Raw genomic sequence first — 16993 nt, 5'->3', positions numbered from 1 at the left:
CAGGATTAGACCCACTCGTTGTATAATTGCTTATATTAGCACGGTAGAACTCAATGGCTCTAGTTCATTCTTACATGTTCCATGTTTGAGCTGATTTTCAAAGCAAAACTTGAATTGAAAACTTTATTGGCATTGTTGAATCAGATTTTCATAATGGCAAGCTAGGACTGATGGTTTGGTTAGCTAAACTAACAAGTTTGTTTGTTTGTTTACCACAGCAACTACTATAGCTATCTAGTAAACCTGCTAGCTACTTCAGTAGATGAACACATTTCTACTGGAAAATTTCGCTAGCGCATCTTGAAACACACCTTCCACGTCGTTCATTATTTTCCATAGAACTCATAGCCCCTCGTTGATTATCCCTCACATAAGGAATAAGAACACTAGATTTTTTAATTCAATACAACTTTATTGATACTGTTTCTATTCAGAATGGATAATTCCCTGTAGTTTGCCCCTTCCTAATCTGTAGGCCTAGGCCTACTACACATGGTCTGCAGAACATTAGCCTAATTAGGCTATGGTATTAGACTTAACTCTGTAACATGTCTGTCCTTCTGCCACCCACATTTCTCCACATCCACTCCTCCATCCAGATACAGGCAACCAGTACCCTTTTCACACTGAGCCAAACTAATCTAAGCTGTACTGGGCTGGCCATTTGCCTGGTTACACATCCAACATAGAATAAGAAAATAGTGGTATCAGAGCCAGACAGTATGGTTTGGGTCAACCCTATGTGAATACAGCCCAGTTAAATGCCATATATTGTACTACTGCAGCTCTGCCTAAGGCCCTGCTGCCATGTGACCTGCTAGAGCTGTGTGCCAGCCAGGCTGTGACAGCACAGGTCAAAGTGGACCAGGTCAGAGAGTGAGGACGGAGGACCTGTAAGTCCTGTTAGCCCACTGAGTGTCATTTCTGTTATTAGCCTCTCCCCGGGACAAGAGGTTAGCGCCAGCACCACCTCTCCTACCCTGTGAAGGATCATTAAGGCCTGATACTCTTTTTAATTGGTTCAGGAAGCATCGCCGTGCAGTGTGCCCCTTTCATTTATCAACTACACCTCTCTACCTCCCCCTCTCTATCTCTTTCTCTCATACACACACTCCATCTCTCTCTCTCTCCTCTCTACCTCCCCCTCTCTCTCTCTCCTCTCTACCTCCCCCTCTCTATCTCGTTCTCTCATACACACACTCCATCTCTCTCTCTCTCCTCTCTACCTCCCCCTCTCTATCTCTTTCTCTCATACACACACTCCATCTCTCTCTCTCCTCTCTTCTCTCTCCCTCTTTCCTCACTCTCCATGCATGACTTTAAATTGGCCCACAGCCATAGGCCTAATTAACAGGCCTAATCTCTTCCCCACCTCCTGACAGACTAATCTATATTCCATTAACCAGGCAGTAGGTTTGGTCTCTGGTTGGGAACTGGGAAGGTGAGTAGTGTTGTATACTGCTGGTATTATCCCTCTCACAACACAAGGCCAAGAACTATTCTTAGGGACGTTATGCACGAAGACGCGACACACTTTGCTGTGAGGAGTATTTTTAAGGAAGAGTCGACGTCAAAGGTTGACTTCTAGGTAGACTTAAGATATTTTTAAAAGGAAAACGTTTAGGCAAACGCTGAAGTGAGAGAGAAGCAGTGGATCATCTCTATTATTCCTGTACTATGCACTTTATTAGTCATCAAAAGAAAAGTAGGCTGTCATTGATTAAAGTTCTAGGGACCAGTACCACACACTGTCTCCTATATTTGCTCTGAAGGAACACTATGTTCACTTGCTCAGCTCTCTCTGTTACAACAGCCTACTAGCCTATACAACCAGCATTACAGCACTACCTAGTGGGTGAAAATATAGGCTAACTGTTGATATGGTGGGTCTTGTGGGCTCTATGATTGGCTAAAGTGTGCACAGTTATAGTGTGAGTTCCATCCTGTCCTAGGATGATAAATGTCAATTTCCCTAACTGTGTTTTAGTGGAGTCTTACTCAAAGGCCTGCAGAGGGAGGCAGAAGTAAGAGTGGCAGGCACACTAATACAGGCTCTGAGTCTGTGATGAGGTTATTATGGACTGTTTAGAGACTCACACCTGTGCCTCTGGCTCCCTCTTTATCTCGTTCTGTCTCTTTTACTCTCACTCACTCACTCACTCACTCACTCACTCACTCACTCACTCACTCACTCACTCACTCACTCACTCACTCACTCACTCACTCACTCACTCACTCACTCACTCACTCACTCACTCACTCACTCACTCACTCACTCACTCACTCACTCACTCACTCACTCACTCACTCACTCACTCACTGTCACTCACTTTAGAGGGAAGCCCCCCCCAGCACACTCATTTCTCTGCCAGGAGGCCTATTTGCATGTTAACCGTTGGGTTGCCAAGGCTCCACCAAGCCATGTGACCAGTTAAGCATGTGTGTTTGGCTGCCTGCCTGCATTCACTGTTCCTGTTTCTCCCTTGTTTTCACCAACACATTCTCAGCCTAGAGAGACAATACACCCTGTGCAGAGCCAGTCGCTGGCAGATAAAAGCCTTCCTGTGTATGAATCTACGTATACATGGGTGTTATTGAATCTCTCCCTAGCTTTCTCTATCTACCTCTCTCTTTCTCTATCTACCTCTTTCTCTATCTACCTCTATCTGTTCCTCCTACCTCTCTCTTTCTCTATCTACCTCTATCTGTTTCTCCTACCTACCTCCCTCTTTCTCTATCTACCTCTATCTGTTGCTCCTACCTCTCTCTTTCTCTATCTACCTCTATCTGTTTCTCCTACCTCTCTCTTTCTCTATCTACCTCTATCTGTTCCTCCTACCTCTCTCTTTCTCTATCTACCTCTATCTGTTTCTCCTACCTACCTCTCTCTTTCTCTATCTACCTCTTTCTCTATCTACCTCTATCTGTTGCTCCTACCTCTCTCTTTCTCTATCTACCTCTATCTGTTGCTCCTACCTCTCTCTTTCTATATCTACCTCTATCTGTTCCTCCTACCTCTCTCTTTCTCTATCTACCTCTATCTGTTTCTCCTACCTACCTCTCTCTTTCTCTATCTACCTCTATCTGTTTCTCCTACCTACCTCCCTCTTTCTCTATCTACCTCTATCTGTTGCTCCTACCTCTCTCTTTCTCTATCTACCTCTATCTGTTGCTCCTACCTACCTCTCTCTCTCTTTCTCTATCTACCTCTATCTGTTTCTCCTACCTCTCTCTTTCTCTATCTACCTCTATCTGTTTCTCCTACCTCTCTCTTTCTCTATCTACCTCTTTCTCTATCTACCTCTATCTGTTTCTCCTACCTCTCTCTCTCTTTCTCTATCTACCTCTATCTGTTGCTCCTACCTACCTCTCTCTTTCTCTATCTACCTCTTTCTCTATCTACCTCTATCTGTTGCTCCTACCTCTCTCTTTCTCTATCTACCTCTATCTGTTGCTCCTACCTCTCTCTCTCTTTCTCTATCTACCTCTATCTGTTGCTCCTACCTACCTCCCTCTTTCTCTATCTACCTCTATCTGTTGCTCCTACCTCTCTCTTTCTCTATCTACCTCTATCTGTTTCTCCTACCTCTCTCTTTCTCTATCTACCTCTATCTGTTTCTCCTACCTACCTCTCTCTCATTGAACAGCCTGTTATGTAGTCTTTTACATTATGATGTCGGTCCCAGACTAAAAGGATGCTGTCTGTCCGTCCCAGTGAACCCCTCAGTGTACTATACATCAGCACACTGTACTCCATATCAGGTGTTGAAATGTTCATGCTCAACATGCAGTATATAATATGGCTGCATACCTGTTATTAAAATATCTCCCTGAATTACACTATACATGCAGTATTTTTACCTGTGTTCTTGACATTGTTCTACAGCTGTGCATTGATCTTTTTCAGGGGCTCTGTGAGAGTGAGGCTCTGTCTCTGTGAGAGTGAGGCTCTGTTTCTGTGAGAGTGAGGCCCACTGCCACTACGCAATAGTTTATTCCTGTTGTATGGAATGCTCCCCTCTGGCATGTGACATGTTCTCGCTCCACAGCAGGGACGGTAATTGGCATGTTGTGTCATTTAGTTCCCTTCGTTCCGTCTCTCCTAGAACAGGAGTCCAACTCCCAAGGCCTAGCCTGACAGCTAGCCTATATCAGATGCCCACTCAAACATGGGGAGAACACACATATAGCCTACCGCTAGTAAGCACGCACACAGACACATGAATGCGCACACAAACACACAGCACAGGCTAATGTATCTAGATATGGGCATGGGGACAAGCACATGGGCACTAGATTGGAGTTAACACAACCTACTGTGTACATTGTGACCTCCCACACATACTCTACGTTGGACTTTAACCAGTCTTATGTTATTCCTACAGTTGTACAGTTCAATGTTTTGTCATGTTTGTAGTTCCAATGTTCTTCCACAGAGTTAGGTGTCTGGCAGGTTTTGTAAGAGAGTTGTGCTGAGACATCGGCTGGAGATAGCAGAGCCAAATGATATTGCAGCTGAGCTGTTGTTTATTTAGCCAGTCAGGAAGGAGAGCTTTCCTTTTAGCTTTCACCTTTGTTTGCCACTACTGATGAGAGGGCCAGTTAAATTCATCAGTCAGTCTCTCTTTATTTCCTACCTCTCTCTCCCCTTCTCTTTCTCTCTAGTTTCCCCAACGCCTAATGGAAAGCTAGGAATATTGACATAGATTATGACTTACTTAAGGCCTACTAATCATACTAGTCTACTTATTAAAGCGATAAAGCAACACAGATCAGCTAAGTGAACTAGGCCTATGTCCTTAAGAGCTCAGTGCCCCTTTCAGCTATTATCCATGTGAGATAATTCTGCTCTAATATCATTAACCAGTGTTACATTTCAGACAGGGAGAGAGCTGCTGCTCTGCTGCAAATGTCCTTCCCTTAGCCACATAGCCATGTAGCCTTTAGCCTGTAGCTTACTAGTCTGTAGCTTCAGACCTGTTACTGTTATTTCTAACTAGCAGGGAGCTAACTATCCATCTCCAGGTACTTAGCCTTATCTGGTGATGTGTGTGTCTCCACTCTGGGTCCTAACCCTGTGCCTAACCCTGTGCCAGGCAGGCTCCAGGCCAGCCAGGCATGTCTCTCTGGTGATGTGTGTGTCTCCACTCTGGGACCTAACCCTGTGCCAAGGCAGGCTCTAGGCCAGCCAGGCATGTCTGTGTGTTCCCCTCCCAGCACCATGTGCCTGCTGGAGCACATGGCCCTTGCGTCATGTTCCAGGGAGCCCCCTCCCTCTCTTCCATCGCCCCTCCAGTCAGACTGTCAGTCAGGGAAGGGAGAGAAGGCTCGTCACGGTCTGTCCTTTCACATCTCGCACGCATTTGTGTGTGTGGGGGGCTATCCTGTCACCTCTTTCGAGAGCGATTTTCTTCCTGTGTGGCTGGGTGGCCAGCATCTATCTGCGTCTCTCTTTCCCCACCAGAGTGTGTCTGAGATCAGTGCTTTACCGACAGTCTCTGGGAGGGAGCTCTCAGTGTGTTAGTGTGCTGTACTAGGGACAGTACTGTGGCTTTTTAGCCTCATGGTTTCATGGTTTTGCTCACGTTGGTTGTTTGCTGTTTGGTTGTTTAATAGTGTATTGTTTCGTTTTTTCTCATAGTGGATTTTCATGTTATGATTCTGTACAACATAAAATGATGTCACTCAGTTTTTTGTGTATACGGTTTTATGTATAGAGCAATGTGCAACACATTGCATTCCATTTATGTTAATCTCTGTGCTTGTGTAGAAATTCAGTGCTTTTGGGGTTAAGTTGTGAAAGTTAATGTAATAACTGCTAGCACCATCTGCTGGCCTACTTCCTCACAAAGAGAGAGTGAGTGAGAGAGAGAGAGAGAACGAGTCTGGATTTTAACGACATCTCTAATATTCATGCTGATGCATTTTGCTGCTTTGTGCTGCTTTCATTTTCCACCGCTCTGCTGCTGGAGACTCCAGCTCCTCGCCATACACACCCCAGCACGGGAGAGGGAGGGCAGAGAGGGAAGAGGAGGGGAAAACTAGTGGAAAAAGGAAAACAACCAAGCAAGCAAGCACAAAACCCTTTTTGTGTACAAAGGAGTAGCCTACCTTACCCTGGGATGTAAGTGAAAGAGGCACGAACGAAGAGAGCAAGAAAAAGGAACGAGTAGAGAGAGGTAGAGCGAGCGGACGGAGAGAGCACGCGATTGCTAGCGGAGGGGAATCAATGAGAAGGGAGGGAAGAGAGGAGGGTAGAGCGAGAGAGCGACGCTGACACTCACACCACGACCCGCCTGAGCCGGACGGAGCTGAAGCACGCAGTAGCAGCAGAATGAGACGAGCTTCCTGGACTGCCACTGCCTCGCACCTCTTCTGGCGCAACCAGCCCTGCTCCCAGCTCTCCCAGTGATCTAACAGCCCAGCCCCATGCACTCCTACTGAGCCTGAGCCCTGCCCGCTAGGGGAGGAGAGGAGAGGAGGTGAAGGAGAGGAGGCTCCACCGCCCCCGCCTGTACGCTGCCTGTGGAGGGGGGAGGGGGTGGACACGCAGCTCAAGCAAGACAGACCATCGAACGAACGAAAGAGAGAGTGAGCGAGAGAGAGAGAGAAAAAACCCGGCAAAAGGGCAAGGCTTTTGTTAGGTGGTTGGAGAGAGAGGGGGAGGAAGAACAAAAAAAAATAGAAAAAAACATGTCTACAGTGAAGAGGCCAAGAGGAAGGGTAAGTGAGCTGCACAGAGAGAGAGGGGAGGGAGGAGGGAGGAGGGGCCGGACGACAGGAACTGAACAACTGAACAACCTCCTCTGCTACTGGCTCATGCTGCCTGCCTGATGCAGCTCCACTGTCGCCATCTTGAACTCCTTGTTGCTGCTCTTTCCCATACTAATTTGCTTAGCTGTGCTAGCTATGCTCTCCCTTCACTACCCCCCTCCTTTCACTTTGTTCCTCGTTTTCTCTCATCTCCCACACCCCCTCCTCCATAGATTCCTTCCCATCTCTGGTTCGATGCAAAAGGCGACGTGTGTGTGTGTGTGTGTGTGTGTGTGTGTGTGTGTGTGTGTGTGTGTGTGTGTGTGTGTGTGTGTGTGTCACATAAGATGAGTACATCAGTCACACAGCACTGCATGAGGGACTGAGGGAAGTAAGGGGTTAGTGAGTGAGCGGACTAACTGGCCCAAATGTCCTGGCTATCTCTATCTCTCTGTAGTCTCTCCTTACTGTAATAGTGCAAAGTGTTTTCATGGGAGCGTGTGGTGGCAGAGAGAGAGATTGAAATCACTGCAGTGCTGGCAGCCTGTAATTTCAGTTATTTATAGTCGTATTACACAGCTGCAGAACACTTGGTTTTGGTGCATTTTTCTTCTCTCTCCCTTTCTCACTCACTTTTCATACAAACTCTCATTCCTGCTCTCATTGCCGCCCTCTGCCCTCTCTCCCCTTTGCTCCTTCCCTCTCTTCCCTGTTCTTTACCTTGACTTTCTCTTTCCTCCCCTTCTTTTTTTACCTTGGACTTGAATAATGAGAATATTTCAGTTCTGGGCAATGATTTCCTGGGCATCACAGCACACGTTAAACCTAAAATTCTGTAGCTACAGCTCTTGTTTATCTTCCAAATGAACTGTCATTTATTTCTCCCCTCCCCCCGCTTTGTTTGTGGCAGTTCAAGATAATTCTCTTTATTTAGCAGTCAGGAAAGCAACTGGCTGTGCCGTGCTGTGGCTCGGCCTCGGGTCATGTAGCCATCCACTCTGACTGCAACACGTAGAGATTAGCTCATCCATTTATAGGCTCTGGGCCCACCCGAAGGGAATAAAACTCAGCCCATGTTTTATTCCCATTTTATCACGTATCAGCCTTGTCTGTATTATTTATTCTAGTTTGGCTGAATGTCAGTGTGCCGGTCCTGCCTCTCTCTGTTTCTTTCTGCCTGTCTTAATGAAACTTTGTGCTGCTGCAATCTATGTGACTAGAGGGGAAAAATGTGTGGCTAGTAGAAAGTTCAGAGAGCAACACTTTTAGCATGTCTGTGAGGTAGTGGGGTAGAGACACAGCAGCAGAATGGGATATTCTATTGACTGGTTGTTTAAGTCTTTAAAAGGCTATCAAGGCTATGCTAAGCCTATGTCAAGGCTATACCATTATCAAGGCTTAGAGGGCCTAATAAGAGAGGTACAACCAACTAGCTAACAGTGTTGTGACTTCTGCTGTGTGTGTTTTCTAGACCAGCTGGCTGTTGTTTTTAGTGTTCTGTTTTCTAGATCGATCAGTGTAACTTCCCTTTCGACAATCACATTCATATCATACGGCCTTAGAGTGCAATGAAAATGCGTACTTTTCCTCATCTGCCATTTCTTGGAAATGATGAGTTAAGCTTCCTGAGAAGGCTGATTTCTGAGTATGTCTCTCCTCTGTCAGCTACTGCTAAAGGCTAAGACTACAAACTACACATAGCTCATAGCATGTTGCTTCATTTCTAGTCTTTCTCTGTCTGTCTCTCTCTCCCCACGTCACTAAGCAGCAGTGTAAGTATACAGCTTGATTGTTATGCACATGGGGTTTTTCAGAGCTTCGCTGGTTCACTTTTGTAATCCCATTCCTTTGTGTTTACAACATTTCCTTATTGAGCCTGCCTGGGTGACTTGACTCTCATTCCAGGCAGCAAAGCTGATATGGTACATTTCACACTTCTGTTCCTGAGGGGGAAGATGATGTGTGAGAGGCTGTGGAGGGTTAACTGAGGGGGAAGATGATGTGTGAGAGGCTGTGGAGGGTTAACTGAGGGGGAAGATGATGTGTGAGAGGCTATGGAGGGTTAACTGAGGGGGAAGATGATGTGTGAGAGGCTGTGGAGGGTTAACTGAGGGGAAAGATGATGTGTGAGAGGCTGTGGAGGGTTAACTGAGGGGGATGATGTGTGAGAGGCTGTGGAGGGTTAACTGAAGGGGAAGATGATGTGTGAGAGGCTGTGGAGGGTTAACTGAAGGGGAAGATGATGTGTGAGAGAGGCTGTGGAGGGTTAACTGAGGGGGAAGATGATGTGTGAGGGAGGCTGTGGAGGGTTAACTGAGGGGGAAGATGATGTGTGAGGCTGTGGAGGGTTAACTGAGGGGGAAGATGATGTGTGAGAGGCTGTGGAGGGTTAACTGAAGGGGAAGATGATGTGTGAGAGGCTGTGGAGGGTTAACTGAAGGGGAAGATGATGTGTGAGAGGCTGTGGAGGGTTAACTGAGGGGGAAGATGATGTGTGAGAGAGACTGTGGAGGGTTAACTGAAGGGGAAGATGACGTGTGAGAGGCTGTGGAGGGTTAACTGAAGGGGAAGATGATGTGTGAGAGGCTATGGAGGGTTAACTGAAGGGGAAGATGATGTGTGAGAGGCTGTGGAGGGTTAACTGAAGGGGAAGATGATGTGTGAGAGAGGCTGTGGAGGGTTAACTGAGGGGGAAGATGATGTGCGAGAGGCTATGGAGGGTTAACTGAGGGGGAAGATGATGTGTGAGAGGCTGTGGAGGGTTAACTGAGGGGGAAGATGATGTGTGAGAGGCTGTGGAGGGTTAACTGAGGGGGAAGATGATGTGTGAGAGGCTGTGGAGGGTTAACTGAGGGGGAAGATGATGTGTGAGAGGCTGTGGAGGGTTAACTGAGGGGGAAGATGATGTGTGAGAGGCTGTGGAGGGTTAACTGAGGGGAAGATGATGTGTGAGAGGCTGTGGAGGGTTAACTGAAGGGGAATGTGAGAACTAGGAGATAAATGATCTAACTATTCAGTCTGAGATTCAGGAATGTAGGTTTGGTTTGACTACATGAGAACATGAGCATAGTGGGGGGGATTAGTGTGTGTGTGGGGGGATTAAGGTGTGTGTGTGTTAACGACCACAAGATCATCCACTTCGCAGGAAATGACATTAAGATCAGACCGAGAGTCCTTTGTAATACACAGCTCTTTCCAGTCTTGCTATTAATGCAGATGTATGTATGTTACAATGACATCATCATGTTGGTATATGTGTTCCCTCAGTCTGATTAATATCCCCCCTCCTCTCTCTCCTCTTCTCTCCAGCCTCCCAAGAACAAGAATGCTAATGGTCCCAACAGCCACACAGCAGCGCGGGTCCTCAGCCCCCCGATGAAGAGCAGCTCATCCTCCTCGTCTTCGTCCTCCTACAGCTCGTCGTTGGAGAAGCGGGCCCAGCGGAGGCTGGTGAAGGAGCAGAGGGAGCAGCAGCAGCAGCAACTGATGGAGGAGGCTGGGGAGGACAAGCAGCAGAAGGCTAACAGGATCATCCATGAGGCCATTGCTAAGGCCCGGGAGAGAGGAGAGAAGAACATCCCCAGGGTTATGAGTCCAGAGAGCTTCCCCTCTGGGAGCTCCTCGGCCCACAGGAGAGAGAGGGAGAGGGACAGAGACAGAGACAGGGAGAGGGACCGAGGCAACAAGACCAGGACCAAGGCCTCCAAGAAGGCCCGCATTGTGTCCTCGTCCAAGCCCAAACAGAAGGCCAAGATCGGGTAGGTGTCTCACTGACCTTGTTCTCATATGCCTCACTATGCCCTTATAACACCACAGCTGTATGGCATGATATAGGGCCACGGTGTTGTATTTGTTTTGAAAAGTAATTTCAGTGGCCTTCCACATTAAATCTACCATTTTGTTTTTGCTCTGCATCCTGTCTAACGCAAGTTGTGTCACACTGTCTATTCTCCTTTACGGCTTGGCTTCCTTAGTGCCCATTCATTTCTGGAGCACAATAGAATAGCTAGTTGACTAGCTGCTAGCAGCTGCTAGCTTGTGACAGACATAGCTGCTCGTAAAATAGTAGCTGCCATGATGGCAGCTCAAAGTTCATTTTAAAATTCATGACACAGACAGACAGGAAGGAGCAACAATGGCTGCCGTTAGCATTTAGGCTAGCTTGCTGAAAATAGGACAGCTAGGTTATGACAGAGACTAGTGGATATAGGGATTTAGTATATACTGTATGCAGTTCCCTTCCCCCTGTACAATGAAACTGTGTTGTTATACTCTAAGCCACACCCAGTGTGAGCTCATGTAATATCTGAGGCGGAGAAAGACAGGCAGCCAGGCTTGGAGACAGGAAGAAGGCAGGCAGGCTGGGAGTCAGGAAGACTGGCAAGCTGACTGGCTGGGAGGCATAAAGACAGGCAGCCAGGCTTGGAGACAGGAAGAAGGCAGGCAGGCTGGGAGTCAGGAAGACTGGCAAGCTGACTGGCTGGGAGGCATAAAGACAGGCAGCCAGGCTTGGAGACAGGAAGAAGGCAGGCAGGCTGGGAGTCAGGAAGACTGGCAAGCTGACTGGCTGGGAGGCATAAAGACAGGCAGCCAGGCTTGGAGACAGGAAGAAGGCAGGCAGGCTGGGAGTCAGGAAGACTGGCAAGCTGACTGGCTGGGAGGCAGAAAGACAGGCAGCCAGGCTTGGAGACAGGAAGAAGGCAGGCAGGCTGGGAGTCAGGAAGACTGGCAAGCTGACTGGCTGGGAGGCAGAAAGACAGCATTCAATCTTGGAGGCAGGAACACGTGTAGGCAAGCTGAGAGGAAGGAAGACGTGCAGGCAAGCTGGGAGGCAGGGAGACATGCAGGCAAGCTGGGGGGCAGGGAGACATGCAGGCAAGCTGGGGGGCAGGGAGACATGCAGGCAAGCTGGGAGGCAGGGAGACATGCTGGCAAGCTGGGGGGCAGGGAGACATGCAGGCAAGCTGGGGGGCAGGGAGACATGCAGGCAAGCTGGGAGGCAGGGAGACATGCAGGCAAGCTGGGAGGCAGGGAGACATGCTGGGAGGCAGGGAGACATGCTGGCAAGCTGGGAGGCAGGGAGACATGCAGGCAAGCTGGGAGGCAGGGAGACATGCAGGCAAGCTGGGAGGCAGGGAGACATGCAGGCAAGCTGGGGGGCAGGGAGACATGCTGGGAGGCAGGGAGACATGCAGGCAAGCTGGGAGGCAGGGAGACATGCAGGCAAGCTGGGAGGCAGGGAGACATGCTGGGAGGCAGGGAGACATGCAGGCAAGCTGGGGGGCAGGGAGACATGCAGGCAAGCTGGGGGGCAGGGAGACATGCAGGCAAGCTGGGAGGCAGGGAGACATGCTGGGAGGCAGGGAGACATGCAGGCAAGCTGGGAGGCAGGGAGACATGCAGGCAAGCTGGGAGGCAGGGAGACATGCTGGCAAGCTGGGAGGCAGGAAGACATGCAGGCAAGCTGGGAGGCAGGGAGACATGCAGGCAAGCTGGGAGGCAGGGAGACATGGCAGGCGAAGGCTGGGGGGCAGGAAGACATGCAGTCAAGCTGGGAGGCAGGGAGACAGTGCAGGCAAGCTGGGAGGCAGGGAGACATGCTGGCAAGCTGGGGGGCAGGAAGACATGCAGGCAAGCTGGGGGGCAGGAAGACATGCAGGCAAGCTGGGAGGCAGGGAGACATGCAGGCAAGCTGGGAGGCAGGGAGACATGCTGGCAAGCTGGGGGGCAGGAAGACATGCAGGCAAGCTGGGAGGCAGGGAGACATGCAGGCAAGCTGGGAGGCAGGGAGACATGCTGGCAAGCTGGGGGGCAGGAAGACATGCAGGCAAGCTGGGGGGCAGGGAGACATGCAGGCAAGCTGGGAGGCAGGGAGACATGCAGGCAAGCTGGGAGGCAGGGAGACATGCAGGCAAGCTGGGGGGCAGGAAGACATGCAGGCAAGCTGGGAGGCAGGGAGACATGCAGGCAAGCTGGGAGGCAGGGAGACATGCAGGCAAGCTGGGAGGCAGGGAGACATGCAGGCAAGCTGGGAGGCAGGGAGACATGCAGGCAAGCTGGGGGGCAGGGAGACATGCAGGCAAGCTGGGGGGCAGGGAGACATGCTGGCAAGCTGGGAGGCAGGGAGACATGCTGGGAGGCAGGGAGACATGCAGGCAAGCTGGGAGGCAGGGAGACATGCAGGCAAGCTGGGGGGCAGGGGGACATGCAGGCAAGCTGGGAGGCAGGGAGACATGCAGGCAAGCTGGGGGGCAGGGAGACATGCAGGCAAGCTGGGAGGCAGGGAGACATGCAGGCAAGCTGGGGGGCAGGGAGACATGCAGGCAAGCTGGGGGGCAGGGAGACATGCTGGCAAGCTGGGGGGCAGGAAGACATGCTGGGAGGCAGGGAGACATGCAGGCAAGCTGGGAGGCAGGGAGACATGCAGGCAAGCTGGGGGGCAGGGGGACATGCAGGCAAGCTGGGAGGCAGGGAGACATGCAGGCAAGCTGGGGGGCAGGGAGACATGCAGGCAAGCTGGGAGGCAGGGAGACATGCTGGCAAGCTGGGGGGCAGGAAGACATGCAGGCAAGCTGGGGGGCAGGAAGACATGCAGGCAAGCTGGGAGGCAGGGAGACATGCAGGCAAGCTGGGAGGCAGGGAGACATGCAGGCAAGCTGGGGGGCAGGAAGACATGCAGGCAAGCTGGGAGGCAGGGAGACATGCAGGCAAGCTGGGAGGCAGGGAGACATGCAGGCAAGCTGGGAGGCAGGGAGACATGCAGGCAAGCTGGGAGGCAGGAAGACATGCAGGCAAGCTGGGAGGCAGGGAGACATGCAGGCAAGCTGGGGGGCAGGGAGACATGCTGGCAAGCTGGGGGGCAGGAAGACATGCTGGGAGGCAGGGAGACATGCAGGCAAGCTGGGAGGCAGGGAGACATGCAGGCAAGCTGGGGGGCAGGGGGACATGCAGGCAAGCTGGGAGGCAGGGAGACATGCAGGCAAGCTGGGGGGCAGGAAGACATGCAGGCAAGCTGAGAGGCAGGGAGACATGCTGGGAGGCAGGGAGACATGCAGGCAAGCTGGGGGGCAGGGAGACATGCAGGCAAGCTGGGGGGCAGGGAGACATGCAGGCAAGCTGGGAGGCAGGAAGACATGCTGGGAGGCAGGGAGACATGCAGGCAAGCTGGGGGGCAGGGAGACATGCTGGCAAGCTGGGAGGCAGGAAGACATGCTGGGAGGCAGGGAGACATGCAGGCAAGCTGGGGGGCAGGGAGACATGCAGGCAAGCTGGGAGGCAGGAAGACATGCTGGGAGGCAGGGAGACATGCAGGCAAGCTGGGGGGCAGGGAGACATGCTGGGAGGCAGGGAGACATGCAGGCAAGCTGGGAGGCAGGGAGACATGCAGGCAAGCTGGGGGGCAGGGAGACATGCAGGCAAGCTGGGAGGCAGGGAGACATGCAGGCAAGCTGGGGGGCAGGGAGACATGCAGGCAAGCTGGGAGGCAGGGAGACATGCAGGCAAGCTGGGGGGCAGGGAGACATGCAGGCAAGCTGGGAGGCAGGGAGACATGTAGGCAAGCTGGGGGGCAGGAAGACATGCAGGCAAGCTGGGAGGCAGGGAGACATGCAGGCAAGCTGGGGGGCAGGGAGACATGCAGGCAAGCTGGGGGGCAGGGAGACATGCAGGCAAGCTGGGGGGCAGGGAGACATGCAGGCAAGCTGGGAGGCAGGGAGACATGCAGGCAAGCTGGGAGGCAGGGAGACATGCAGGCAAGCTGGGAGGCAGGGAGACATGCAGGCAAGCTGGGGGGCAGGGAGACATGCAGGCAAGCTGGGAGGCAGGGAGACATGCTGGGAGGCAGGGAGACATGCAGGCAAGCTGGGGGGCAGGGAGACATGCAGGCAAGCTGGGGGGCAGGGAGACATGCAGGCAAGCTGGGAGGCAGGGAGACATGCTGGGAGGCAGGGAGACATGCAGGCAAGCTGGGAGGCAGGGAGACATGCAGGCAAGCTGGGAGGCAGGGAGACATGCAGGCAAGCTGGGGGGCAGGAAGACATGCAGGCAAGCTGGGAGGCAGGGAGACATGCAGGCAAGCTGGGGGGCAGGAAGACATGCAGGCAAGCTGGGAGGCAGGGAGACATGCAGGCAAGCTGGGAGGCAGGGAGACATGCTGGCAAGCTGGGGGGCAGGGAGACATGCAGGCAAGCTGGGGGGCAGGAAGACATGCAGGCAAGCTGGGAGGCAGGGAGACATGCAGGCAAGCTGGGGGGCAGGAAGACATGCAGGCAAGCTGGGAGGCAGGGAGACATGCAGGCAAGCTGGGGGGCAGGAAGACATGCAGGCAAGCTGGGAGGCAGGGAGACATGCAGGCAAGCTGGGAGGCAGGAAGACATGCAGGCAAGCTGGGAGGCAGGGAGGAGGAATGTGTATATTGTCACTCAGGTCATCACCAGAGCTGTGAAATGAACCAACCAGAGATAGAGAGAGACACTCTAGTTCCATATTCTCATTAAGCGAGCAGGGCTGAGGACAACAATGGGCGACTATATTGTCTCCCTGCCTGCTTCCCTGCTTCATGATTAATGATTATATGAGCTCGGCTGCTGCATGTGGAAATGGCAGTAACAGATAATGGATTTTGCTCTGTTTGTGAGAGATAGTAAGAAAAGAGGGAGAGAGAGAGTGTGTTGCAGTGGTGCAGATGTTAATGAGGGAGAACAGACATCTGTCCGGAGGGTTGGGCTGAACCAGGTCTGTATGGTTCTTACTCAGGAAACCCACTGGGCCTGATGTTGAACACTAGAGATGGAGGTTTGAAATAATTTCACTATTTGAATAGTATCATGAATTTTTGTCAGATATTCATTATTATTATATTTTTATTTATTGAAGTTTTTAACCTGAGTATTGCTGTGCGAGGGAGAGAGGCTGGTGCTCTATTGCTGCAGCTACAGAGGGGGCGGTGTTTGTGAAATGGGAGTGAGCAGACGGAGGGAAAGAGACATCAAGGCGCCAACTCGGTTACAGCCAAGACTAGCTAACTTGTAGCAGCCACAATGTTATTTATCATCCCATATAACAGTGCCGGTCTGGACTGGAGTAGCCTAGAGAAGCTAGCTAGCTGGGCTAATTGAGGCCACATGCTGTGCTTTCTCCCCAACGCCATTCAGATAAAACAACAGCCTACATAGCTATTGGTTGCTCCTGTAGCCTACTACTTTTAATTCTGTCATTTTTATTCCATCTTGCGTTGCATTAGTGAACTCACTCCACTTGCTACACATTGAGCCTACATGCCGCTTTGATTGACCAACATAAACAACAAATCAAATCAAAATGAAATCACATTTTAAACAACAGGTGTAGACTAACAGTGAGATGCTTACTCACGGGCTCTTCCTAACAATGCAGGATAAAAAATTAATATAATATTGAATAAATACACAATGACCAATGATAGCTTGGCTATATACATGGGGTACCAGTACTGAGTCTGTGCAGGTGTATGAGGAAATGGAGGTAAATCTGTACATGTAGGTAGGGTTAAAGTGACTAGGCAACAGGATAGATAACAGACAGTAGCAGCAGTGACTGTGATAAGTGGGTAAGTGTTTGTGTGGCGACAATGTGCCTGTGTGTACGTGTTGTGTGAGTAAGTGTGTGTGTTCATGTGTATGTGTTGGAGTGTCAGTGTGAGTGTGTGGGTAGAGTCCAGTGTGTGTGTACAGAGTCAAAAAGAGCTAGTGCAAAGAGGGTCAATGTAGATATTCCGGGTAGCTCTTTGGTGAACTATTTAGCACTCTTATGGCTTGGGGGTAGAAGCTGTTCAGGAATGTTTTGGTCCCAGACTTAGCGCTCCACTACCGTTTGCCGTGAAGTATCAGAGGGAAGAGAACTGGGGTGGCTGGGTCTTTGACAATTTCTTGGGCAGGGAGTTCGACCCCAGTGATGTACTGGGCCGTTCGCACTACCCTATGTAGTGCTTTGCGGTCGTATGCCAAGCAGTTTCCATGGCAAGAGGTGATGCAGCCAGTCGAGATACTCTCAGTGGTGCAGCTGTAGAACGTTTTGAGGATCTGACGGCCCATGCCAATTCTTTTCAGCCTCCTGAGGGAAGAGGCCTTGTCTTGCCCTCTTCATGACAGTGTTGGTGTGTTTGGACTATGAGGTCTTTAGAGATGTTGACACAGAGGAAGTTCAAGCTCTCGACCCACTCCACTACAGCCCCGTTGATGTGATTGGGGGTGTTCGGCCTTCA

General features: G+C 51.0%; 1 protein-coding gene across 7 annotated transcripts in view; it reads left to right on the top strand.

The window, feature by feature from the left end:
* LOC106587586 (ATP-dependent chromatin remodeler CHD9) overlaps nt 1–16993 on the top strand; it is a 127755-nt gene that overhangs the window by 30102 nt on the left and 80660 nt on the right. For 6 of the 7 annotated variants that reach the window (XM_082969598.1, XM_082969599.1, XM_045708563.2 and 3 more), the window contains one exon: nt 10063–10511. In XM_082969598.1, coding sequence (XP_082825724.1) covers nt 10063–10511 — 449 coding nt within the window. Of the gene's footprint in view, nt 1–5958; nt 6724–10062; nt 10512–16993 lie in introns of those variants that run through there. The other variant, XM_045708566.2, reaches the window with a different exon arrangement.

Source organism: Salmo salar, chromosome 26 (genome assembly GCF_965601325.2).
Source record: "Salmo salar chromosome 26, fSalSal1, whole genome shotgun sequence".
Classification (NCBI taxonomy): domain Eukaryota; kingdom Metazoa; phylum Chordata; class Actinopteri; order Salmoniformes; family Salmonidae; genus Salmo; species Salmo salar.
The sequence above is the reverse complement of the archived record's forward strand: the minus strand, read 5'-3'. Positions and strand labels throughout refer to the sequence as shown.